Source organism: Exophiala bonariae (assembly GCF_035927105.1).
Source record: "Exophiala bonariae strain CCFEE 5792 chromosome Unknown scaffold_3, whole genome shotgun sequence".
Lineage (NCBI taxonomy): Eukaryota > Fungi > Ascomycota > Eurotiomycetes > Chaetothyriales > Herpotrichiellaceae > Exophiala > Exophiala bonariae.
Window position 1 is genome coordinate 1,434,292 of NW_027042478.1, and position 25,306 is coordinate 1,459,597.

The following is a 25,306-nucleotide window of genomic DNA, read 5'->3' on the forward strand; positions in this document are numbered from 1 at the left end:
TCCTTTGAAGGAAAGTAAGCGACAGTACGAGGCCCGGTCGAGGGCGACTATGGTCAGCAAGCGACGTATGTTTTTTTGGATGGAGAGAGGTCATGATTGTGGTGGTGGGTGAGCAGATTGATATTATACCAAAGGAGAGGAGTGGACCTGGGATTGTGGTTCGTGCACATCAACTATTGGTTGCAAGCAGTGGAAAGCTGACGAGGCTCTCGATGTTACCGGAGGATCAAGGGTGGGCTGTGCAGGGAGTCAGGGGAGAAACTCTGTCGCAGCCTGAGTTGTAATCGCTGGCAAGGTTAAGGCTAACGCATGGGAGATCCCAATGCGGCCGGGCAACACCCTGAATGATTTTTGTCGTTGCTCCTTCAAGTGTTTCACAGGCTTACAAGTATGAAAATAGTTGATAAGCAAGGAGAACATAGTGCTTCCCAAAGCCCAATGCGAGGGAAGGGCAGGTTGAGATCTAAAGCTGTTGATCTCCTACTCAAGTCCAATGCACAAAGTGCTGGGTGCCCATGAGTTCGACTTGGATATGGAGCTTGCCAGAAGATGGAATGTTTATTTTAGTATCAATCAAGGCCGAAAACGCGACTAATTGTAGTGGATGGCTTGACGGATTGTATGGAAGGATGTCTGAGAGATTTGAACGTCCCCCCACTGCACCTTCTCAATCCTCTACCAAGCTTCCAAAATTACTCGCGTCAAAAGCTTGCCATCACGTGTTTTCGCGTTTAGTGTACCTTCACTAATGGCTCGGTTACCAATCCCTTTTGAGATCTAGCTCAAAGCTGATATGTCACTACCCGCCCTTGACACAGCCTCGTATGCCCATATACATTTCCTGTGTAACTCAAGAAAATTAAAGTTCTATCCGCATGATACGTGTCTCAATCCATATCTTCATATATATTCACTCAGCTATGACGACATTTATCCCTCCGTCCCTTCAACTGTGAAGATCAGGACTCTTACTATTGAGACTCGATGAGCCAACTCTCCTCTTCTACGCCTGATGCTGTATTTTGGCCGAGCTCCAAGACTTCCGCGAATCTCATCCAAGAGCCAAAAATTGTGGTTGGTAGCGCTGTTCCATTATAAGCTGTACCTCCTTCACACGAAGACGGTCACAAAATATGGGCGTGAAAACCTATCAGCACCGCGTCCTCGGTGGAGCGGGCCCCAGGTAGCAAGGGCTGAAATGTTGACAGCTCGCCGGGCGCAAGACCTGTGACCATTGATGTATGCAAGATACAGTAGACTTGACCCGGTTCACGGTGGCTCGTGTTTGTGTATGGGGAAGAGCATGGCTTGTGGCAACCTGGTCAACTCGAGGATACAGGATGCTGACGGTGTCTCCCGGTTCAATTCATTGGTGCAGTTCCTCTGTCAACGACTTGTCAACTTTGTTGAATTCTAGCTCCGTCCAAGACTTGTCGCATCTTTTAGGGCAAGACAAATGTTGATTGTATGTCCAATGTTCAATAACACACCTAGTGGAACTCGTCTCGAGTCATCACTCATGATGCTGCGATCTCTTTCTGGACCCACTTCTCGAGACCTCCTTTGGCGATGATCTCCTGCACATTAGGTGGCAGCTCTCCGACCTTTTCGGTCCAATTTTTCCCACCTGGACCTTCAGTGACTTCAATCTGTGATTTCTTCACATCCCAAACCAATGTCCATCCCGTTCTCCGGGTCAATTGGTGCTCGATGGCTTTGGTCGGTGCTGGAGGTGGTGAGTCAAGACTTTCCTGGCTTTCCTTGTTGCCTGTAGGCTCTGTGATCTCGGTGCCGGTCGCACCCTTCTTCGCTGAGAAGGTCTCTCGAAGGCGTTGTACAAGCTTGGGAACTTCGAGACCCATGAGAGCATTGTTGATACTGTTCCTCGAAAAGATGTTGCCAAAACTGCCTGCTACAACCAGAGGGATCTTCTTCGCTAGGAGAGCAGTGGCGGCCTGTTCGCGGCTGCTTCCTGTCCCGAAATTAAAGCCGCTCACCACAATATCTCCAGGCTTTGCCAGAGATGAGAATTTCGGGTCATAATTCTCCATACAGACTTCGGCCATTTTCTCCACAGAAACATTGTCCTGGTAGGTGTATTTTCCAGGGTAGATTCCATCTGTGTTGATATTGTCGGCATCACAGAAGATGATCTCCCCTTCCACTCGCTCCGGAAATCCTGGGTACACTTGGGTAGTGCCCGTGCTTTGCTCTACTACCGGCTGCTCTTCTTCACCGAATGTCTGTTCTGCTGTCTCAATCATGCCGTCGAGTTGGTCAATAATTTTCTGAAATGCTTCATCGGCGGTGATCATACGATCCTCCTCCTTAATGCCGTCACCCTCACCTCGGACCACCCCAGACCAACCCTCTGGCTTCTGGTACCAGCCAGGACCGCTGATCTTTCCACTCAGAGCACTTGCAGCCACAACTTCAGGGCTCGCGAGATATGCTTTGGCGTCAGGGCTTCCCATTCGTCCTTTGAAATTTCTGTTGCTCGCGCTGATACCGACTTCACCTGGCTCAAGTAGACCTGATCCTAAACCGATACATGGGCCGCACCCAGCAGGGAGCTTGATGGCACCGGCTTCAATCAGAGTCTGCCAATCGCCCGCGTCCTCTGCAATTTGTTGTTCAGGTAATGATGCGGCGGCAATATAGAACTTGACGCCTTCTGCTAGCTTGGGAATCCGACCTCCATTGGCTGCTGCTGCGTCCTTGAAGACTTTGGCCGCAGCAGCAAGATCTGACGCTCGCGAATTCGTACATGAGACCAAGTAAGCTCTGTTGACCTTAATGTCTTGCTCCTCAAGAACATTAAGTGGAGTGGCTACTTTGACGGAATTGGGTCCTGACACATATGGAGAAAGAGTGTTGAGGTCGAGGTAGAGCTGTTTTGCGTATTGGGCTCCTTTGTCCGCAACAAGATTGGCCTCGAATAGCTCGTCTAGTCTGGGATGGGAGAATCGCGGGTTTCCTGTTCGACCTTCAGATTCGTCAAGAGCAGACATGGTGGCCTTTGCCCGAAGCCAACCCTGTAGCATCTGATCTACCGGAAATAGTCCAGCGAGAGCTCCCCACTCCGTTGTCATGTTCGCAATGGTCAACCGTGAATCAATAGGTAGACTAGCCATAGTCTCTTCCGAGCCAGTAAATTCAATGGCGTGGTTGAGAACATCGTCTTTGTCAAAGAGCCCACAGAGCGCAACAATGATGTCTTTGCCGGTGACACCTGCTGGGAGTACCCCGTTGAAAGTCACTTTGGCGACAGGTGGGATTTGCCACCAAGTTCTTCCAGTGGCCCAGATGCTTGCGGCATCGGTTCTCACTACAGGTGTTCCAAGGCAGCCTAGTCCACCGTACATATTTGTATGGCTGTCACTCGCAACCACTAATGTCCCTGGCCACGCGTAGCCCTCTTCGACCATGATTTGATGACCGATTCCTCTTCCAGCCGGGTAGAAATCAACCCCCTGCTTCTTAGCAAACTCTTCGATTTGTCTGTACTTTTTCAAATTTGCTTCTGAGCGGTTCTGAACGTCATGGTCTAGCGTTGTCACTATTTGTTTGGGATCTTTCACTTTGGAAGCACCGATCGACATGAATTTCATCGCGACGGGCCATGAGTTGTCGTGAGTCATGCAATGGTGTGGTGAAATTGTCACATAGTCTCCCGATCTTACGTATTTGTCCTTGGGTAAGCCCACAGCGTAGCGCTGCACGATCTTTTCTGTAAGCGTTTGAGGGACCCGGGGAGAGGTCTTTAGCGAGGAGAGAATCGACGAGGCCACCGGATCTTCTCGCTGCGCGTGGAAGACATCTTGGAGGTTTTGACTTGTGCGACTAAATCTGGATCGCTGTAGCCATTGTTGGTGCTGAGGGATTAGCCGCCTCAAAAGGTGTGGCCTCTGCGACAACGTGTTGGAAATCTATACACGTCTCAGCGCATTCTATTCATCTTTCGCTAACTGTACTTACCATGACTCGCACTCCGGAGGCTCTAAGGGTTGGTAACCACGGCGAAGGGAAGACAAAAAATTCACCGCCGGATATCACCTGTATAGCATAGCATATGTCACAGGGAGACTACACAATGTCGAGGAAATTCTGCAGAATAAATCCGACGAGAATGAAATCTACAAATTTCTATGCGAATGCTGCGACTCATTGAGGCCAAAAATTACTTGGAGAGCTTTCTGCCGCGGTCTTACTAAAAGCCTACTCCGATTGGACAATCAGTCGCTGTTAGCAGCCGACTTCGGAGTTGAGTTAGTTAATCTCGCTTGGGAAAGTGTGCCGGCACCTCCCTTTCTAAAGCTTTGCCACTGCCCTTTCAAGGTCTCATCTCACAAGCCTTCTTTGCTCAGGGTAGCCAACCGATTTCTGAATTGAAGTTGATCGAACAAGCCCGGTCAGAGTCCCGGAGACCACCAATGATGCACCTGAAGTATTGCTGATCATGGAGAGAGACCCACCGCGCTGTACAAACGAAGTATCTTTTACCAACGAAGAGCAAAGCTTGAAGTGGTCAATCAGTGCTTAGGCCTAATGGCCAACACGCTTGGATCAAGCCTTCTTTTAAATTGGAGGTCACCAAGTGGTAACATATCACTGATCAGACATTGGTGCCTTTCGTCGAAGTCACTGTGTAGCTTCTCAAGCACTGACAAAAACCGCTGAACATATTTCACCAGCACAGATCAAAGCTTCACCACATTTGGGTTATATCAACCCTATCCCGAGTCTTTTATGAAGGGGGCCACCGGTCTATTCGGTTCGACGTCGTGGTAGGTCTTTTGAAAGTCTTTGCAGCACCGCATTTGTTGTCCTCGATTTCATTCCGAGCAACCTACCCCAATCTACTTTGGCTATCATGCTCCATTCACTGGAGGCCAAATATCCCAACAACTCAAAAGTGTTCATCTTTATACTATACTTCGAATTTGCCATCCTTGGTCGCTATACCTCACCAAGAATCCGTGCCCGTTACTACCAAAAGATGAACTTCTGGACTTCCACTTTTACGTCCCCTTTCCGAATATATTTTCTCTTGCCACCATCGAAAACCCTCTCCATATACATACGTCCCGAGTTGGTGGGAAAACTTCGCAACTCATGCGGTTCAGGATCTTCTCTAATCTCTTGTTGAATTCGCCTCGATTGTCTGCTAATTCCTTGAAGCATATGATTGACTTGACGAATGTAGTATCAATATGTCAATCTGTGAGAAACCATGCGAGTTGTACGTACTATTGGCCAAATCTTGAACTCTCTGATTGCGAATACGATCACTGTTGTCACGGCCGAGGAATGTTCTCACCCCAGCTGCATGAGGTGAAGCAAGATTGAAAGTTCCCTGCTCTCGTAGATCTCAGAGCATGTCCAATACTTTTTTCGAACTCAAGAAATAAAAATCGCAAACCTCGCCCTGCAGCTCATCAAACAAACGATCTCTCGTCTCTTTGATAATGTCAATATGCTCCTTCAAAGCACTCGCCTTCTTGTCCAAGAACCAGTTGGGAAGCGTGGCCTTCTTCCCCGCCAACCATTGTTTGAACTTTGTGTTTTCGAACCAATCCAGTATCGCGGAGTGGATTTCTATCAGTCTTTCGGCAGTCGGATAGCAGAGTTCAGACCTGACACCCAGAGCGATCAACTCTTGTTCCCCCGGACGTAGATATGTTCTGTATCGTACGAGCTCGAAGCTGAGGTTCGCCTTGCCGACCTTGCGGCTTCCGATTCGCTGGTGGATCGTGTCCACCACCCCGAACAGACTTCCCAGGGCACCGGCTATATCCATCCGAGGAAGAGGAGGTCCGAGGAGATGCTTCGCGCAGGATGCTTTTTCCCTGTCGCCGACGACCTAAGTCCAGTGAACTAGTACGGACGGGACGGGTCGAAGCGGCTGTCGATCAAGTTTCTGTGGCTGTCCTCCTCATCCTACCCCACTGCCAAGGACATGTCCGCGATCTAAGCAACCTTGATGCCTCTGTCCGCTCCCAGTACCGAGTACGTCCATGACCGTTGGTCTGGTATCCGAGTCTAGGTTACGAGAGATCATCAGGTAAGCATCGGAAATGCTTGTACTCCTATTTGTGCGGAATACAAGTGTGCTAGATAACGTGGGTCCCGGGTTAGTCCCTGCATCTGTTGAAAGGCTGGTCACTTCTTCCCTGCCAATGCTTTGTCGACCTCCTTTCGAATAAAATGGAGGTTACACACCTTCCAATCTCGACTTTCGTCATTCCATCATTTCCTCTCGGGTGCAATGGAGGGAACATGCTCGAGGACATTTTGTTCTTTCCCAGCCCTCAACGTGAAATTGAAATTGAGATGGACAGATCGGGCATCACTCTGGCCCTCTTTCCAGATGCGTACTCCGTACTCTGAAAGGTATTTCCCCCGATGAAGCGAGAATGGCTCTTCCAGTATTAATTTCCACAACTTATCCACTCATTGCATTTGACCCCTATGGCCTCTCTTCTTGCCTACATGATAGCGATACTGGTACACGGTAGATCTGGCAAGGATCTATCCGTTTCCAAACTATTGAATGTCGTGCAGACCGGGCCCGGGTCTGATGTACGAGTATTACCAGGAAACCCCTATCGTCTGGGTGGGACAACCGGGATACTTGAGATTTGAACATCATAAGTCTGGCCCCTTCGACCAATGCATCTGTGCTCACTGTTGTGCACTCTGAGGATGCTGTAATTCACGGCCATGCTACTGCTGCAATCAAGTGAATGATACGTGAACTGAGAGATAACAAACAATAAAAATGTTATTTTCTATGCTCCCTACTTATATCCCAGAACATGTTTGTGTCATCAAGTCATTCATACGATGACCCGCAAGACTCTCAGTAAAATGTGGATCTCCAAAACTTGCTACCTTTACAAGGTATAGCGGAAGAAGGTGGCATTGTCACCCTTTTCTCTTTCAGCGTGTCTGTCCTGGGCCGAGTACTCAGATGGTGACTTGTACTCGCGGTCGCGGCGGGCGTTCTCGCGGCGTAGATAGAGGGTCATGAAGGTTTGGAGGCAGATACTCATGGAGATCATGCCGATCAGAATGGCGTGGCCATTTCTAAACTTTGGCGAGTCTTTGCTTAGATAGATGAAACCTGCGATGGCACCACCGAGATTACCTGGAGTGATTGTTAGTGTTATTACATAGCCAGAAAATGAACTATAGTTTGACTTACCAAAGCCGACGTGCATAGCAATACCGACACCACGCTTGACACTGCCACCGATGTTGTTGCCGTTCCAGGCGACACCCTGGGGTACATTGGGGTAGATTCCCATGGCAAAGAAGAAACATCCGGAGTACTTGACATGGGGGTTCTGGGAAGCGAGCAGTAGAACCAGTCCGAGGATGGCAACGAGACTGAAGCCGATCATGAAAACACCTCGAGTCTTGAGTCTATCGGCTGCCCAGCCACCGGTGAGGGTGCAGAAACAGGCAACGATATATGGAGGAACAGTCATCAGCTGAGCAGTGTTGTTGGTGTATCCGAGAGTTTTGACGATGGTTGGCAGGAAAAGAGAGTAGGAGTAAAGAGGAGTGTAGATTCTATTTTCGTATCAGTATAGTGTTCTTGTGGTAGTCGAAAATCTTAGTGCTTACCCAATGGTGATGAACATATGGACCCAGATCTTCCAGTCCTTGACGGCGTGCCAGAAGTACTTGAGGTCAAACTCATCTGCCAGGGAGCTGCGATCGTGTTCAAGACGACGGGTGACTTCGTTCCTCTCCTCTGTAGTGAGGAACTTGGCCGTTGATGGATAATCATGCATCACGAAAAATGCCAAAATAGCTAGAATCACAAATGTTAGAAATTTTTGAGAGCCCGAAACTCAGTAGCAAGCAACGAACCGATGAAGAACGTAGCTAATCCTTCAAGGATAAAGATCCAAGCCCATCCACTCTTCCCACCGACACCATCCAGCTCGACAATGCCCCGTGCCAGAAGACCTCCGAAAGCTCCAGCTGCTGTGGCGGCTGAGAAGAAGATGGCCATCCGGAAGCCACATTCATGACGTCTGTACCAGAGAGTAATGTAATAGGTGACGCCTAGTGGAGTCAGTAAAGGTTCGTTATATATCGCTTGGTAGATTCTTACCCGGGAACAAACCACCTTCTGCAATACCAAGAGCAGCACGAGCAGCAAGAAGGCCCCCGAAATTGTGCACCAAACCCATCAGAGTGGTACAAATTCCCCATGCGACCATAATCGAAGGAATCCAGAGAGAAGGCCGCGTCTTTTTTAGCATCAAGTTTGAGACCGGTTCGACAGCAACGTAAAAGGGAAAGAAGATGGCAAGAGCAATCTAGGCAACATCAGGAAACTGTAGTACCAAGACATAGACAGATAAACTTACATTATAGTCCAACCCCTTCATCCCAAGCTCTTTTTCGAGTCCTGCCAGACGAGCGTTTCCGATGTTTGTTCGATCCAAGAAACTGAGCAAGTAGAGTAATGCAAGGAAGGGAAGTAGGACCCAATCGATCTTCCTGATCAATTTGGCCGTGGCCTTTGCATCATAGCCGATATCTTGAGAGCTCGTTGAGCCCGATTCAACCATTTCGACATTGTGCTCCTTGCTGACCGGGCCCTCAATGGGAACCTCGACCTCTGATGAGTGACCCATCGTGGGTGGGGGACAAAGAGGTGTACGTTGTGTAGTGGTGATAGAGATGCTTCAACACGTTGAATATGAGAAGCTCGACGTAGATCACAAAAACTAGAAGCACACAACTTAGGCGACTGTCCGAGGTTGGGAGACGGGTTGGTTTGAAGAGACAATCTTATGGACAGGGTGTATATTATATAGACAAAGTGGTGACACTTAGATGTGTATCGTTGCACGGGCGGCGGGGGTACAAATTCAGCACGAGTCCATCTTCCCCATGCTCCAGACCCTGCTCCAGGTTGCTCCAATCAATTCCCCCAGACCCACCTGAACCATGTAGCCATGGTGTGGTGAGATCCTGAAAAAGATACATCTTTGCAGCTCAACAAAATTTGGGCTAACCAAGATACGGGGAAGCCTCATCAGGCCGGATGAATGGAGATGACCCGTTCAAGGACATAGCATATCGCCAATGTTTGGGGCGACTGCGGCCTTGCATTGGGTCTGACATGGGATGTGTTGTATCTCAGGTCATGGACATGGGCACAGGATCATCCTGTCGTTAGAGTATCTGATGTCGAAATCACCAATGCCGCGCTTGGTGGCTTTTCTTGGCGCAGAAGACCTTACCGCCTCTTAGCCCAGATTCCAGAGTGGGCACGGAGGTAGTCGGTACGGATAGAGATTGATGCACAGTGAATCTGTGATGGCGCCAGGCTACGGCATCAAATCTATCCGGCTAGATCCAGATATGGAACACACTTCTTCCAGAATGCACGACTCGAGACATGGAGACGTGACATTGGCCAGGAACCTGGGAGGCTTGGTTCAGCAAGTGGGTTCATCTGCCGTTCGGTCAGGCGGAAGCTTGGTTTTGTCCATAGCATTGTAAGAAAAGAAAAGCACCACCAAGGCACATTGTTACAGCTTGGCTACAGACGCCTTGTACCGCCATGTACGGAGGATAAGCTGAATCAGGTTTCCAAGAGCGAGAAAACACGAGGGAATGTAACGAGGAAGTCACTGCGCCAAGGAATCTAGACACTAGTGCCCGCCGAAGGACATCTGCCAAGACCCAACTTAACCAGGAGCGGAATGACCAATTTCTTCAAAGCCATTGGACATCTTTACTAGCAGAAGACCCGCAGTCGGAGCGAGATGATATCGACGAACCATACCATCTGATCTGAGTCCGGCGAGTCTGGGCAGTCGTCTGGCTGACCAAAACCTGAGGATGACGGTTCAGTACGAAATATTACAGAGACGGCAGTTGTCCAGAAAGGGCTTGTGGAAGATAGCAAACCAGCTGAGGCTCTTGTCTTGCGTATGCCATGGACGACAAGGACAGTAGTTGCAGTCCCGGTCGATCCTTGGGCAAAAGCTTGGAACATTCCGTCACCAAGCTAGGAGACTTGTTCATGCATAGAACTCGAATCGAAGTCGAATCGAACACGAGCATGCCAGGTACCAAATTAAGGTGAATTGGGGAGCATTTGATTTCTAGGCAGTAAGTTGGCCGGCAGTACGGATAAACAACAGGCACGATATCGTAGGCATTCTCACAACGAAGTGAATTGTAACTCCGTACGAGTAAGTGATGGACTGGGGGATCTATCCTGGGGTTATTGTGAAGCTAACGCACAAACGTGGGCAAGATTTGTTGAAGAAGTCCACATGTTTGCTTGGATCGGTTGGTATTCCACATGGAGACTCTGTACATGGTTCCATCTACCGAGTCCAGATACCGGGATTTTCCCAGCTTCCACTCCTCAGTACTATTGGCCCTGTCAAGAGGGACAATAAAGATGCCTGGAAATTGAATCCATACAAATCCAAGCGATCATCACTATCCTGACGGGGTTATCTGTATCCAATTATTCTGCGTGTGGAGTCTTTTTCATTATACAGAGTACTCCGTGACGGAACAACCATGTTGGATTTAATGGACCTGTACCCTGACTCCTGCTCTTCTGTTCTGTAGTCATCCCGCCCAAGATGAAGGACTCCAAATAGTCCAGTTCCTACTGCCTATTCTTTGTCCTGGATTCTCGTATCATTATCGCCAATGCTTATCAGAATGCACAATCTGCCTCGCAGAAGGTCCAACACGAACGCCTCCCGGCCGGACCGGCAGGACCGTGTATTGTTTGACAGCAATCATTCCATGCATCCGAGTGCAGTATCGCGCCCGAGAAAAGTTCGCCTAGAAGCCATTTCGAAAATTCCATGCGCCATCTTCGTGAACTTTGGTTTCACGTCGCCATCTGTACGAGGGCCGTCACAGTGACAACTCGATTCACATTGAGAGTCTGGCTCGAGGTCACTCCCCATGAACCTCCAGAACCTTATCTGCAATACGGCCTTGTTCGGCATCTCTTATCGGGGGTTATTGACTTATGGTTTTCCCTCTCTCTGGACAAGTAGCTCTACAAGTTGCAACGGATTTCCAGGGCTCTAGGTCAGTGAAAGACACAAATTGAGCGAGTTGCTACCAATTAGTATTTGCCCAATGATGATTTGATCTGCCCTTCCTCTCTGTCAACATTTTGACCCCAGATCATGTCTGAAATTATGGTCCCTAAACTGGATAAGAAACTCACAGGGGCTTGTCCGGGGACACCAACTCAGCCTGATTCGTACTATGGACTGCCCAAGCGCCGTTTGCCACCTTACGGAGTATGGCCCCCATGGGCAATACCCCTTCTTGTGGGGTGGACTGAGAATACCCACAAGATCTAAGGTTCTCGCCTCTCGAGTCTCAACAGATTCTCATATCAGTGGGGATTAGTTAAGGCTCTTACGAGTACGACGAGACTGAACGATCAGACCACCACAGTCCAGGCTTTACAGAGTGGAACTTTTACTCCTTATTACGAGAAAATGTGTCTCAATTGACGAACCTGCCATTTATTTTCATGTCGCTCTTGCTGTTAAGGAATCTGTCATGACAGATACGCTCAACGCAACACGAGCATCTGACTGCGGATGTTTCGGATGTCTCATTCGCTTCCCAATATCGCAAGAGCACAATTTCTATAGTATCAAATGTTCGAAAACGCGAGTGAGAGAGAGAGCGCGCATTCGGCCCGACATTAATGTATGTGTCCTGTTTCTCTGGTCGCAGAGCCAGTTCTTCCATCATGCATTTCTCTTGCTCGACCCATTTCTGGCTCGTATGACACCCACCAGCACTTGACCTTCCGCTTTCCTCATTCTTCTCTACTAGAAGCGATCTTGACTCTTTACCGGTTCGACCAAGCACAGCATCGACTTCACCACGCTGCCATGACGTTTCGTTCATTAGGTGATGCTTCGATTGCATTTTCTGCTCTGGAGGTGGAGCATACCTCGGCCGGGTTCGGCGACTGAGATGTCTCTCGCACTGCACATGTGAGACTGCCACTGATGCAGGAGGAAGCTGTGACTTAATCTATCTTCAGATATATGGGGAGGGTATGTTCATATAAGGATGTCCTGCCCAGTATTCAGCCTCGCAGTCTCGTGCAGGCTGCAGATGATAGTCGAGCTTTGCGCACTAGAGGAGCCACTGGATCCCAGAGGTCTGCCAGCATAGGTTGTCGCTTGGTCCAACCACAGACAATGTCCCGGTGCAGAACACCCTGTCGCTCAACGTGCCTTATGATGCTTCCCCAAAAGGGAGTTCCAATACCGTTCTTGCCTCCTTGTACAATACACCAGTGAAATCAAAGAACAGAGCCCATTTGAAAAACCCGAAATGCACAGTCTGACCGAATCTAGTATTTCATCGGCACTTTTACCTCTCATCTACTCAGGCAGAGCACGGTTGGCTTCCCCGATGATCTTAATCAACGCTTGTGCAACAGTGTTTCCACATACTATGTAAACGACCTGCAATCAGATCTCGGTCTGCAATCCAGACCAGCCCTATCCCTCTTCCCCATGCCTGTTGCATCCCCGCTTTGCCATTTCCAGATTTCTCCGTGAGCACTTCACCTGCGAAAAGAACGAAAATCCGGCTGAATGCTTCCCTGCATTTAGCCGGATGATGCGTACAAGCCAGGGTCAATGACAGAAAGTTCATACTACAACCAGGGTATTCTACGGAGGTGTACGATATGGGCAATGGTCAAAAGTCATCTGGCTCCTAAGCCTTCGACTTCCTTGCCATGGTCACTAACGCCCGACTAGCTGGAAGCCTGAGCTGAACTTTACCTGTATCTAAAAATTTGGCGAAACCAGACAAAGCCCGACATGGCACCAATCAAAGTCGGGATCATAGGGTACGGCTTCTCAACGAAGTGCTTCCATGTGCCTTTCATATCTGCTCATCCAGATCTACAAATCGCATGCTTCGTGCAGCGCGCAGAGGCACCCAGTGACAAGGCTGGTGCTAAGCCCGGCTCGCATTGCACGGTGGACCATCCAGAGGCGAAGCATTATCGAACAGTGGATGAGCTTTTCAAGGACCCTGATGTAGAGCTGGTGGTCGTCTGCAGCCATACAGATACCCATACTTCGTTTGCTGAACAAGCTTTGCTTGCAGGAAAACATGGTCGTTATCCCCCAAACCACAAAGATGCAAATGCTCGGGATGCTGACTGTGCACTAACTAGTCGTGGTCGAGAAGCCGTTCACACGAACGACTGAGGAAGCAGATAAACTGATTTCCCTTGCCCAGGAGAAGGGCTTGGTATTGACCGTTTTTCAGAACCGGAGATGGGTATACTCCCCCAGCTTCATGATTTGCCCTTCTTCCACTTCAAGCAGGTTCGGGAACCATTTTCCAATGACCAAAAAGCCAACCATTCTCTCGTTTTAGGACGGAGATTTCCAAACACTCAAGGCTCTGATTGACAAAGATGCTCTGGGAACGATCAAAGAAGCCGAGATTCACTATGACATTGACTCTCCGCCGTGGGTGGCACGTATGACCGGCAAGGAATACTCGCCCGGACAGGGCATGGCATTCGGTCTGGGTAAGTCAGCTCCACAGCCAACCTTAGCCAGCCTCGACATCGCAAACGACGACACCACTGCAAAGGCCGCTTTCCAAATCAACCAGACGAACCACTGACAAGAACAACAAACAGGTAGCCACACCATCGACCAAGCGCTCATTCTCTTCGGACGCCCTGAGTCCGTCACAGGGTTCTTCCGCGCCCTTCGCGGCGTCGAGAGTGACATCGACGACACCTTCACGATCATCCTGCAGTACGGCGCTCCACGACAAGATCTGCTGGTCACGATCAAAACCAACATCGTCTCGCCGATGGCCGACCAGCTCAAGTATTTCGTGCGAGGCACGGGGGGTACATTTGTCAAGGTGAGTTCGATCACTCGAGACGACTACCCGAAGCAAATCAGGAAATATCCACTCTGTCGAATTTGTTTGAGCTGATCAGCCCTGTTCCACGGTATAACAGCACGGCACCTGTGCACAAGAGCAACAGATCTTCGACGGCCAGAAGCCCACATCATCGGGATTCGGGAGTGAGCCCGAACACCTATACGGCCTGTTGACCAGCCGCACCGACCCCAGCGACATCTTGCCCCGAGAGCCAGCAACCTCCAAGGTGACGTATGACGCGCTCTCCAAGACATACAGCGCACGGTACCCGACGGTCCCAGGGCGATGGCTGGGCTTCTATGAGAACGTGGCGGACGCGATACGTGGCGGAGCGCCTCTTGCTGTCAAGCCTGGGGAGTCGCGTGATGGCATCCGAGTTATTGAGTTGGCGAGGGAGAGCCATGAGCGCCGCGCGACGGTCGCTTGGTATTGAATGATGAGGAAAAACCGGGTCGAAGGCCTTGTTCGTTTCAGACGGCGATGTTGCAATGCCCGCGTGAGTTGAATCGTGGGGGTTGAAGAGTGCAACTAAGGCGACGAGAATGATCCAAGATCGGGATTGAAATCTCAAGGATGAGAAACTTTGGGAAAAATGAAGAATTTGGGTATCTATAGCTCCTTCACAAGCGCGCTGTTTCGCTTCCCCATGTGCCTTCCTTTCAGAAAGCCATAACCTGCTTGTGAAGGAGATGCGTGACAACCCAAATATATGGCATCCAAAACCTGACCTCCAAAGACCAATCCCACCGATTCATCAGGAACCCAACCTCAAAATGACAAGCACATTCCAATTACGCAGGGTGTTGAGTCTCAACCACTTTTTTCGCAACTCCCAAAATCAGTCGCAGCACACAACAGACCATTTCTGCTCATGAATGACCAAACAGATCCCAACCCCAACACATAATCAGAAGGACCGAGGACCATAAAGGAAAACAAGACCAACAACGCCATGCTTTGCCAAAGCCTGCCAAACAGCCCACAACAACCCTGATAGTCATGCCCATTCAAGCAAAACCAATCCATACATGAGAATGGGATATCTGAAGACCCCAACTTTTTATAGCAGCAGAAAACGAGAAAGAATCAAGAGAAGCGGCAAGAGTGCTCCGATCTCTCCTTACCCCCAACCGCTTATGCCCAACGTCCGTGCTTGAAAATCCTCTGCCAACCACTTTTTATATTCACAACCACCCTAGACCCACTCATTGCCTCACACGGAGACATGACAAACTCCACAATTGGCCCCAACGAATGAACCTAATGAGAAGTGACCTTCCCATAAACGCTATGCAAGAGCATCAAACAGACCGCAGCATGCATAACAAATCTCCGTCATCATGGAGTGCCCTATACACCGAAGACATGCTGGAATAACAACACGATCCCATGCATACAACACGCTTCGTGCTCCGTTCGTTTCTTCGTTAATCATTCAACCCCATACAGACGTTGTACCAATCTTGTTGTTTCCCCAGACACCGCTTCCGGTGCCCCAAGCTCCCATGCCCGAACCTGGAGAAGATTCTTTTTGCGCATTCGAGTTTGAATTTGATGATGGAGCTCGATCGTTGATCTGTTCGTTATTTCCGAAGTTATAATTTAACGAGGACGGTAGAGGAGAGGTCGTACGCTTGTTTAGCGACTGGTTAGGTGCCGGCTGAGCATTTGGCCTTGAGCCAATTGGACCCATACCGCCAGATATAGGGGCTGTCGTCGATTTCGAAATCTGTCTCGAGTGAGAGATTTCTTCCCCGGATGTTGGGCTAGCCGACTTGCCGACTGAGGACTGAGTTGGAGCATCGAAAGACCCAAATCCTGGAGCGGCCTGGCCTGAAGGAGAGCCTGCTTTTTCGGGCCTCGAAGCGTCTTGCCCTGCGGCAGTATTTTGATCGGTCTGCGAGGACTGTCCGGCAGCACCAAAAGGATCGGCTGATCGTGGAGAAGTACCTCGAGCGACAGTCGATGTATTGGCTGGAGTACTACCAGGTTGATCTCGGGTGTTGATGTCCTCGATACCATACGGAGTCTGACCCACGAAGGCAGCTCCCTCTCCACCATAGAGTGCACGATGTTGGCGTGCAATCAGATCGCGGCGACCCTCCTCACTGAGAGTACTCGGGCTCATTGATCGGTCTGACTTGTTGGACGACATTTCTGCTAGAACACCTGGTGTAAGCTTAGCAACGCTTGTATGGTAGATGTTGATGCTAATTCTTACTTCGATTATACTGCTGTTCCTGATGGTAATTACGGAGCTCTCGCTCTCGCTGGGCTGCCATTCTCCGTTTCGCTTGTAGCATTTGATCAGCATCGTTGTGTCTCCCTTGATGACCTTGGTGGCCTTGGTGACCCTGATGACCTTGGTGACGCTGAGATGCGTAGAAATTTTGCATGTTTGAACCCGAGTGTGGGCGGCTGGGATCGAAATCGCCGACAGACTGTCTACCATGATGTGCTCGATGCGCTGCACAATATTAACATTTTCACATTGGCCAAGGGATGGTTAACGGTACCATAGTCATTGCCAGATCTGTAGCCAGGATTCGAGCCTGCTCGGGGCGATGGGGAATAAAACTTCCCGCTCTTCAAGAGATTATCAACAGCTCGATCCACCTCTACTCAGCATTAATATCAGGAGGATGCTCGCATTGGGATAGGGTAACGCACCTTCGAACTGGATGGAAAATGCAGTTGTGTCTTCTCTCTGTGAAGTGGAGCTGGCTCCTGACATTTTGTGAGCATGCGGAAGCGGATGGTTGCGGCAGGTACGTACCTGATCTTGATGGAGGGGGTGGTTGTTCCCAGGAAGCCTGTCGGACAGGCGCCTGCCATGCCTGTGGTTCGTAGTAGGACATGGTCCGCCAGGGACAAGGTGAGATGGTGCTTATTTTTGGATTATAGACAACAAGAACGAGGCGCAAGAGCCGTAGCGGCGGGTGTTGGGTAACGATACGAGTGGCTGGTCGAAATGATTAGAATGAATAGATGCGCCTTATGATAGAAGCAAGGTCAGTGAATGGAAGCATTGGGAAGGAAAACGCATGCAAAGAGAAGAAAGAGGGGGTGGTTTCTGAAGTGGTTTGGTGTGTCTGGTGCGAGGTTTTAGGTGGGGAGAGAAGGCCATTTTTCATCAGGATCGGCCACCCTCGAACCAATGGATACGCATTGAGGACAGGAATCGGTGGAATTGCCCGAGGCACCACGGGGGAGGCAAATTTACTTACGAAGAGGAACCGGAGAAAGATACCTAGATACGGAGGAGAGGAACAGCACCACAGGGAAGCAAAGCCTGCAGAAGGTGATGATGGAGGTTCGGGCGACACAGGCACACGGATGCACGGGCAACTTGAGTCAGGAATCGAAAGAAAAGAAAGAAGCGAGGCACAGAAAATGAAAAGAGGAAAAAGTTATCGGATGCAGCAGTTGGCAGTGGTGCTAATTGATGGCGAAGGTGGAGAGGGTGGGAGAAAAGAAATTTGAGGAGAATGGAGAAGGTCCAAAGCCGAGAGCCTTCGAGCGGTTCAACTTTACGAGTCCCAAACCTGGCAGTCAGTAGGTAACTCTCCCATGGGCATGGCCACGGGCACGGGCACGGGCTCAGGCACCCTCAGGTTGCTAGATTCCGAATACTCCCTGTGCCCAGTAGTGCCCGCGGCGCCTATCCGAAGAAGTGCTTGAGTTAAATACCTAGGCAGGTAGGTCCCAAGTACTACGGTATCAACAGGTACGGGCAAGCTCGGCTTGAGCGTCAATTTATAACGAGTGGGACCAGAGCGAGTGAAGCACCCTCTTCTCCTTGTCCTGCTCATAAGTCACCAATTTACATTGAATTGAAGTTGTTGAGGACATTCGCAGTCCATCAATTAAAGTGCCAGCACGAGGTAGTGATGGCGCTGAGTTTCGAATACTCGGTACACATACACATTGCCACCCATGGCTCGGTTTGCTGCTCAAGTCGTCGGCACGCAGATTGCAGCCAGCTAGAAAACAAAAGGAACAAACATCCCCCAGCACTACCCACATGGTGCTTATTAGCCACGACTGCTCTCAACTAGCCTTACCACTCAAGGTCGGTTCTGTCGCCTGATAATCAACAAGGGTGGTATCGTACCTCGTACCAAGGTGGCTACCTACTACCCACGTCCTCCGGTAGATACATACCTACCTCGTAGCTGTGTAGGATTGTAATAAATCTCTGATTTCAAATGTTGACTTCGGAGTCTTTGCGTACACGCACCACACGCCTCGATCCTGAAGTGATGCCACAGCTACAGTGCTGGAGTGCCATTGTCTGTTTCCGAGTCCCATATCTCGCCTTCTTGAGTAGTCCTTTGCCCAAGTGTTAATAGACTAGAGGGGCCCAGATATCACGTAGATTAGAACAGTCCACACGTATGTACATACCTAGGCTCGGTGATCAACTCGATCCTAGGAGAGATATTATTGTACTTGCAGATATACCACAATTGTTCTCCATATGGGAAATTGAGAGGCTGCTCGATGACTTGCCGATAGACTCTCTCGAGACAGGGCGAAGTCCAATCCAGAAGACCGTGAATAGGTAAGGCATCTATCTCATGCTCGACATATTGCTTCTTGGGGCGGGTTGGCTTATCGCACAACGACCAGCCTTCAATAGGCCACTCTGCGGGCAGATGCCTGGCACTCAGCTGCCATCCAAACGTACAGAGCTGGGCACTTTGCTGACTCCGTCCTCGGCCTTTCCCACGTTGTAGAAACAAACGGGTGCACGGAGTCGCTATCAGGATCCTGAGCACAAAGACCCCATCAGGTTCGAGCTGTAAGCGCTTCGATTCTGATTACTGCAATCATATCTGAGTGACGTTGTCGCGGATGTGGTACCGATGTGCACCATTGACTTTCTGGCTGCATTTCGATCCGAGATTCAGAACCCAATGGAACTTGAAGTACCTCGTACATCAATGAATTATACCCCCCATCATTCAGTGTGGGAGGATACTTGTGGGGAAATCTGTCCAACAGATCTGCTGAGGTCTGATGTACCGAGTATAGGGTATTTGTATGCATGCAAAGTAGGTCTTGTAACTTACTTCTATGAATAGTCTTCCCACGTCGAACTGTCGCTGGAAAGAGAATGAGCCAATTGGTGGAACGTGAAATTTCATCGTCTAAGATCATGATGGTGAAGGACAAAAGTTCCCGTTTGAGAGTCAGCCGGGAGCAATTATGGTGCGGTACTATTATTGGAACCAAGTCGTCCCGAAGAACCTGAAGCTAAAATAGGGAGCACATTATCACACATCAGTAAATCCTGCTCGGGCAACTCTCTGGACCTTGTCAGCTGCGATCCTTGGAGAGTGCTACTATTGAAATCGGATTTGTTTCGCTACGGCTGGTTGACAGCATAATGTCAAGTGAATTTGATGGGAACTGTGAGGGATGTCAATTCAATTTTGAAGATCTTCGGTTGGCAAAGTGGGCTCAAGGAGGCGTGACTTAGCGCGGGCTTAGGCCAAGTGTAATTCGGGGTCGTAGCACGTGTTGATTGCGGCACGACACGCTGAAAGGAAATTGACGCGTTTTGGCGGAAGCTATTTACAAGTCGCGACAACACAGTTGAATGAGTGTTCTGGGGCACTGAGGACTCAGTAGTATTCGCAATATTGCGCTCTTGGGCAATCCCTTCATCGAGAGGCACTCACGCGCCACTGATGTCGAGACCTGTAATGCAGTATTTAGAGTGTCGGCGTACAGCCTTCACCGCAATTGGGAACCGACGGCGCAGCAATAAAAGCCGTCGAGCTACACCGTGGACTTGACCTACTAGATGTCAGCGATATATACCAACAGGCCTATCATTGAACTTCAAACGGGCCGGCCACTAGGCGGTTCGTCGATATTGCTCGTCATTATTGCCCAGTTGCTGACTGATTAGAGAAGGTGAGTCTGATCAGGGAGGCTTTGGCTCGACGATGAAAGTGCAGGACAGGAATAGAGAACAGTGCGCGGAATCAGGGGCATATGACATAATCCATCATCACCAAGGTACTCGTGAAAGCAACCCTCAGTTGGGTACGGTATTTGGGGTGTGACGCCGACTCCTGGGTACCTACCTAGGTAGGGTTCATGCCCAAGGATCAAGGTACAGAGTAGATCCGTACCGGATAAATGACACACAGCATGAACAAATACTCGTGCTGGTGCTCATGCTCGTAGTTTCATTTGACTTGTCCTACACATGGAAGACAAGGAATCGGCGTATACGTCTGAGTCAATCGGTGAAAGAACAAGGCAGCTCCAAGTCTGAGGTCAGTCACAAATGACGCTTGGCAGCCCGTTGGTGGGAGCAGCAGGGTTCGAGGGTTGTGCCCACGGGCAACGTGAATATGTTGCGGGTTAGAATGCACCTAAACTTAAAGGCACAGGTGCAGGTTCAAATTAGGCCCTGACTACCAAGGTACCTGGGTGCGAGCAGCAGTACGAGGTACCCTTACGGAGTATCCTTAACTAAACCTCCACTGCCCACTAACTAGTTAGGTATTGCCCGTTGCCCCATTGCCCACTGCGACTCACAGGTCCGAGTGCAACTGCAGTCCGCAGAGCAGGTGTAATCCAAACCCCAATTTGACAACTTGAAAGAAGCACTGCCAGTGCCACTGCAGTTTGTAATCTGCGGCAGCCACTGCAGGAACCACTACCACTACCACTACCCACTACCACCACCACCATCTAACACCACCGCTGCTGCACCACTCTCTACCACTACCAACACCGCTACTAACTAACTCCTGCACCCTTCCAACCACCATCCTACTTCTGTATCTTCCTCTTCTTACAATCCCTTTTGTTTGGCATTCAGCCTCGTTTTCTTCCTCTCATCCCTTCTTCAACACGCGTCTACAATTTCTATATTGCTTTCCCAAGCATATTCAGTTCTGCAATTCACAAACTGCGCTACTCTCCTCTCCCTCAAGGACCCCCCGATTCTGCACAATTTCACCTGTCTCAGTCCAACGACTTCAAACAAAACCCTCGTTCTATTTCGAGAGTTGGTCTTGCATCTCAGTACCTCCTGCTCCCTGTATTCTGATCAAAGGACTTAGACTACCTGCGCCAGCCTATTTCCTTGTCATAGCCACCGCCTCGTTGGCAGCGACAGGCTTACTCAGATCCTGCAACACTCTTCTTCACCACTTTCTCACCTGGCCTTGAAGGCCTCCCCTAAGGGTCTCGACATCCTCTCTGTGGTTTTTCCCAAACGTCTATTCTGTCCCCGTCGTCGTTGCTCCGACCAACTGCCATATTTCGCCACCGGACCGTCCTACAGTTCGCCCAAATTCTCGAAGCCAGCTCAAGGCCCCGTTCGGCTACTGGCGCGTTTGCATAGAAAGGGAGTGGCCCACAAAGAGCTCTGACAATCCACCAATTGTTTGAAGACGACGTGACGGAAAACGACGGAACACTTCGACAACTGCACCGTCTGAGCAGTCTTATGACTTGCCCGTTGTCGAAAAATGATGGACAGTCTGCCTCTTCGACGATGACTATACCATCCTCAGCACTCTCTTCATCTACGATGGAGAGGGGTTCTGGTATTATCCACCGCAGTGTGCCTGTACAAATTACACAATCCAAATCTATGCCTTCGACTCCTTTCCAACGCCCACAGTCTCGATCAGACCTGAGAAATTCTCCTTCTCCAGACCAGCCCTTGAAACACGGGTCCCCTCGCTCACAACCTTCCTCAGACAGGAGTCACACTCCACCCACTGTACGAAAACGTTATGGAGGTTGCAAGTATGAGACCGGTATGGCAAGGGCAAGACGGCGGGTTCCTTATTCACTCGGGCCCGAACCGTTGGACAAGGACAAAGGGGATCTGAAATCGCGGTTGACTCATGAGGAGGACGAGAAGTTGACTAAACAGATGACACAACTCTACCAAGATCTCCAACCTACACCAGAGAGCGAAGAACGCCGGTCAAACTTTATTGCAAAATTAAAGCGCATCCTTTTGGCACGTTGGCCAAACTCCTCGATTACCGTCAATGTTTTCGGGTCAACAGGAAACAATCTGGGGACTTCGGACTCTGATGTCGACATTTGTATCACCACGGACTGCAAGGAGTTAGAACATGTCTGCTCAATTGCTGAGCTACTTGCAAACAATGGTATGGAAAGAGTCGTCTGCGTTTCAAGCGCCAAGGTACCGATCGTCAAGGTCTGGGATCCAGAATTACAGGTTGCGTGTGACATCAACGTCAACAACCCATTAGCATTGGAAAATACCGAGATGGTGCGGACGTACGTCGCGATTGATAGTCGCGTACGCCCATTGGCGATGATCATCAAATACTGGGCCAAGCGCAGAATATTGAATGATGCTGGTAGGTCACAATTTACCCCAATCCAGATGAGTTGTACTGATACCCCCATAGCCCTTGGAGGCACTCTCAGCTCCTATACATGGATTTGCCTTGCATTAAACTTCCTCCAAACTCGCGATCCTCCAGTGTTGCCGGCCTTGCAGCAAGCGGCCTTGGAACCCAAGTTGCTGGCTGGAGTAAACGTGTCCTTTGATCGAGACACAGCCAACTATGAAAATTTTGGTGCTCGGAGCAAGTCATCCTTGGGAGAGCTTCTCTTTCACTTTTTCCGATATTACGGCCACGAGCTAGATTTCGAGCACAATGTGGTGTCGGTACGACTCGGCAAAGTGCTACCAAAAGTTGAGAAATCCTGGCATTTATTGCAGGATAATCGCCTTTGTGTTGAAGAGCCTTTCAACATCTCCCGAAACCTCGCCAACACGGCTGATGACACATCCATGCGCGGAATTCACTTGGAGCTGCGGCGTGCCTTTGATCTCCTTGGACAGGGGAAGCTTGATGCGTCTTGCGAACAATTCGTGCACGCCCCTGAAGAGATTAAACCCTCTGATATATTCGTTCCTCCGTCCTCCCGTCCGGTAATCCCACAGGCACCCACGCAACCATCAAGAGGTGGTCGAAATGGGGCACGAGGGGGGAGGCATGCGAGTCATACAAATCGTAACGTCAATGGCAGAAGATCATCAAACCCTTCTGGACGTGCCTCCACCTATCTTCGCAATTTGCCATTTCAAATGACGACACAGGAATTGCAGGCTCAACAGCAACATCAGCAACATCTCCTGCATGACCAGCTATTCCAGCAATACCAGTATCTGCAGCTTCAAGAACAGGAACTGAGGATGCAGCTTCATCAGCGAGAACTCCGGCAGCGGGGCCTTCTTGGATCAGGATACACCCAAGTGACGGGCTATCCGTCATTTGTCAGTCATGAGGATGGCCTGGATGCAACGAGTGGCCAAATCAATGGTGTGGGGCGCGCGCCTCTATCGGCACCATTATACCAGCAACGCTTCACCCCCCAGTCGCCCTATTTGATGGCATCTCACTCGTCTCAAGGCGTCGCTACCGACCCGCCGTCTCCCCGGGTCAACACAGTGTATCCTGATAGTAGGAGGTTCTCTCGGCGTACTTCGCTGACACAATCAGCCACCGGCGGATCTTTGCGAGCCCATTCACAGCCAGCTCGGGTGATGCCAATCTCTTCGCTTCAACAGTTTCACTCGAGGCCAGATGTCCCCGGATTTCATGATTCTCTTGTCGGACGCAGGTCGTCCGCCTCATCGACTTCCCATGAGCACGTGGCTGGCGGCGTAGAACATGCTTTCGGGTTGTCTGGCTCGATGCATGACGCAGGGCGACGACCGGCTGAGTATCTTGGATACTATGTTGGTCAATCCCCCTCTTTATCTGCCTATACCCAAAGTACGACTATATCACCCATCCCTTCACATGCCGGCTTGGCGATTCAAAACGGTGGACTATCTCCTCGCCTAGCATCGGCGGCAATACGAGCCTCTCAGGCTCCCCAAGGCCCTTCATCGCAGTCAGCCAGCAATGATAGTATGCAAACAACTGGAGGAGATTCACAAGCGAACCAAAATGAACATTCGGCAGTAGAGGTGGAAAAGCCAAGGACGGGCCCCTTGGTAGTTGATGGATCTATCAATTCGCCTCGAAGGAGACGCCAAAATCATTTGGCGCATGATCTCGACGAGCAAATGAATCTGAGTGCTTCAACGTCGGAGGATTTTGCTTTCGACACGCCTTCAAGCTCCGATGAGCAGTCACAGGACGCCCTTGATTTCACTGCTCGGGAACGAAGTCCATCTCATAGTCCTAGGGCAATTCAACTCAAGGTGGGGCAGAAATCGATTGCAAACGGAGTTCCCGTGGGCCATCCACCACTGCAGGAACCGATCAAACTTGGAGAGGACTTGTCCGGCGTGGAGGGACGAATCGACTCGGATGCACTGACGGGCATTGGCTTATCCAGGTTAACGATAAATGGAGCTTGGCCATTGGATCGTAAGCTCTCTTCAGTTGAGGAGGTTCGCACACCGTCGCCCAAAGTGGAAGGGTACAGGTCGATGAGCGACTCTCCCGAGACGACAGCCAGACCTACGTCACCTCTTCTCCGCGGAGAGGGAACCTTTCATGGACAGGACAAGGTATTGGGCCCGAGAACAAATGGGACTTTACCGACATACGGTCTCGCTTTGAGCTCTGGGAACAACATCAACTCGAACAGTGCCTGGCAGACTCAGAAGAAAAAGAAGAAGAACAAGAAGGTAGTGAAGCCCGTCACGGAGACCCAAGGACTCAACAATTCTGGAGGTGAAACACCACCTGAAAATGAGTCCCTACGGAAAGGTGGCTAGGGGCTCCTTTGTGGATGTTAATAGCCCCCTCGGGCAGAGACTGAGCATAAGGCAGGTACGGTGATGGAGCAGGATAGGATGCAAAGAGTACGTGGGAGAGCACATCAATGTACTTTTCCTAACTAGAAGCTGATTTCCTGTGCTGCAGTCACAGTGAGATTTGACATATCGACAGCAAGCATTTAGTGGGATATGTTTTTTGGATTATGAGGCACCAAAATTGTTTGGCGTTTGTCTATGTAGCACGAGCACAGTCTGCTCAAGGTGCAAGCGCGTGAGCCAGGAACAAAGGTTGCATGATCCCTGCAGATTGAGTGGCATGGGAGGCATTACAGATACAGGACTTTCTGAAGGAGTTCAGCAGGGACAAGGCGAGAATGATGACACCATCATTCGAACAGCATTTGATGAGCAGTCGAAGAGGTTACAATTCCTATACGATGGCGTCCAGGTGAAAAAGATTGGTACCAAATGGACTCGGCAAGCCATCCCAGACGAAGAGGGAATTCATTTTTGTTCTCACTAGGGCGATGTAGAAGACAAGAAGGAGCTATGGATTGGGGGTACAAGAGAAATACACGA

The 25,306-nt window shown here is 50.0% G+C and overlaps 6 protein-coding genes across 6 annotated transcripts; 2 read left to right on the forward strand and 4 right to left on the reverse strand.

Annotated features, from left to right (window-relative positions):
- Positions 1 to 1,517: 1,517 nt before the first annotated feature.
- Positions 1,518 to 3,981, reverse strand: LYS4_2 (mitochondrial Homoaconitase; the record flags this gene model as incomplete). Its single annotated transcript, XM_064851593.1, has 2 exons — positions 1,518 to 3,929; positions 3,979 to 3,981. The coding sequence occupies 2 exons, from the start codon at positions 3,979 to 3,981 to the stop codon at positions 1,518 to 1,520; spliced, it is 2,415 nt and encodes an 804-aa protein (XP_064710596.1).
- A 1,390-nt stretch (positions 3,982 to 5,371) lies between these two features.
- Positions 5,372 to 5,800, reverse strand: LTR84_008044 (uncharacterized protein; the record flags this gene model as incomplete). Its single annotated transcript, XM_064851594.1, has 1 exon — positions 5,372 to 5,800. One exon carries the CDS (start codon positions 5,798 to 5,800, stop codon positions 5,372 to 5,374), a length of 429 nt encoding a protein of 142 aa, XP_064710597.1.
- A 1,096-nt stretch (positions 5,801 to 6,896) lies between these two features.
- Positions 6,897 to 8,657, reverse strand: LTR84_008045 (uncharacterized protein; the record flags this gene model as incomplete). Its single annotated transcript, XM_064851595.1, has 6 exons — positions 6,897 to 7,150; positions 7,208 to 7,578; positions 7,633 to 7,822; positions 7,882 to 8,079; positions 8,129 to 8,336; positions 8,388 to 8,657. The coding sequence occupies 6 exons, from the start codon at positions 8,655 to 8,657 to the stop codon at positions 6,897 to 6,899; spliced, it is 1,491 nt and encodes a 496-aa protein (XP_064710598.1).
- A 4,215-nt stretch (positions 8,658 to 12,872) lies between these two features.
- Positions 12,873 to 14,401, forward strand: LTR84_008046 (uncharacterized protein; the record flags this gene model as incomplete). Its single annotated transcript, XM_064851596.1, is given in 5 exon segments — positions 12,873 to 13,221; positions 13,235 to 13,341; positions 13,441 to 13,597; positions 13,712 to 13,944; positions 14,045 to 14,401. The coding sequence occupies 5 exon segments, from the start codon at positions 12,873 to 12,875 to the stop codon at positions 14,399 to 14,401; spliced, it is 1,203 nt and encodes a 400-aa protein (XP_064710599.1).
- A 1,002-nt stretch (positions 14,402 to 15,403) lies between these two features.
- On the reverse strand, positions 15,404 to 16,826 carry LTR84_008047 (uncharacterized protein; the record flags this gene model as incomplete). Its single annotated transcript, XM_064851597.1, has 5 exons — positions 15,404 to 16,137; positions 16,190 to 16,435; positions 16,485 to 16,586; positions 16,639 to 16,695; positions 16,745 to 16,826. 5 exons carry the CDS (start codon positions 16,824 to 16,826, stop codon positions 15,404 to 15,406), a joined length of 1,221 nt encoding a protein of 406 aa, XP_064710600.1.
- A 4,703-nt stretch (positions 16,827 to 21,529) lies between these two features.
- LTR84_008048 (uncharacterized protein) lies at positions 21,530 to 24,724 on the forward strand (the record flags this gene model as incomplete). Its single annotated transcript, XM_064851598.1, has 1 exon — positions 21,530 to 24,724. The coding sequence occupies one exon, from the start codon at positions 21,530 to 21,532 to the stop codon at positions 24,722 to 24,724; it is 3,195 nt and encodes a 1,064-aa protein (XP_064710601.1).
- Between the last annotated feature and the right edge of the window lie 582 nt (positions 24,725 to 25,306).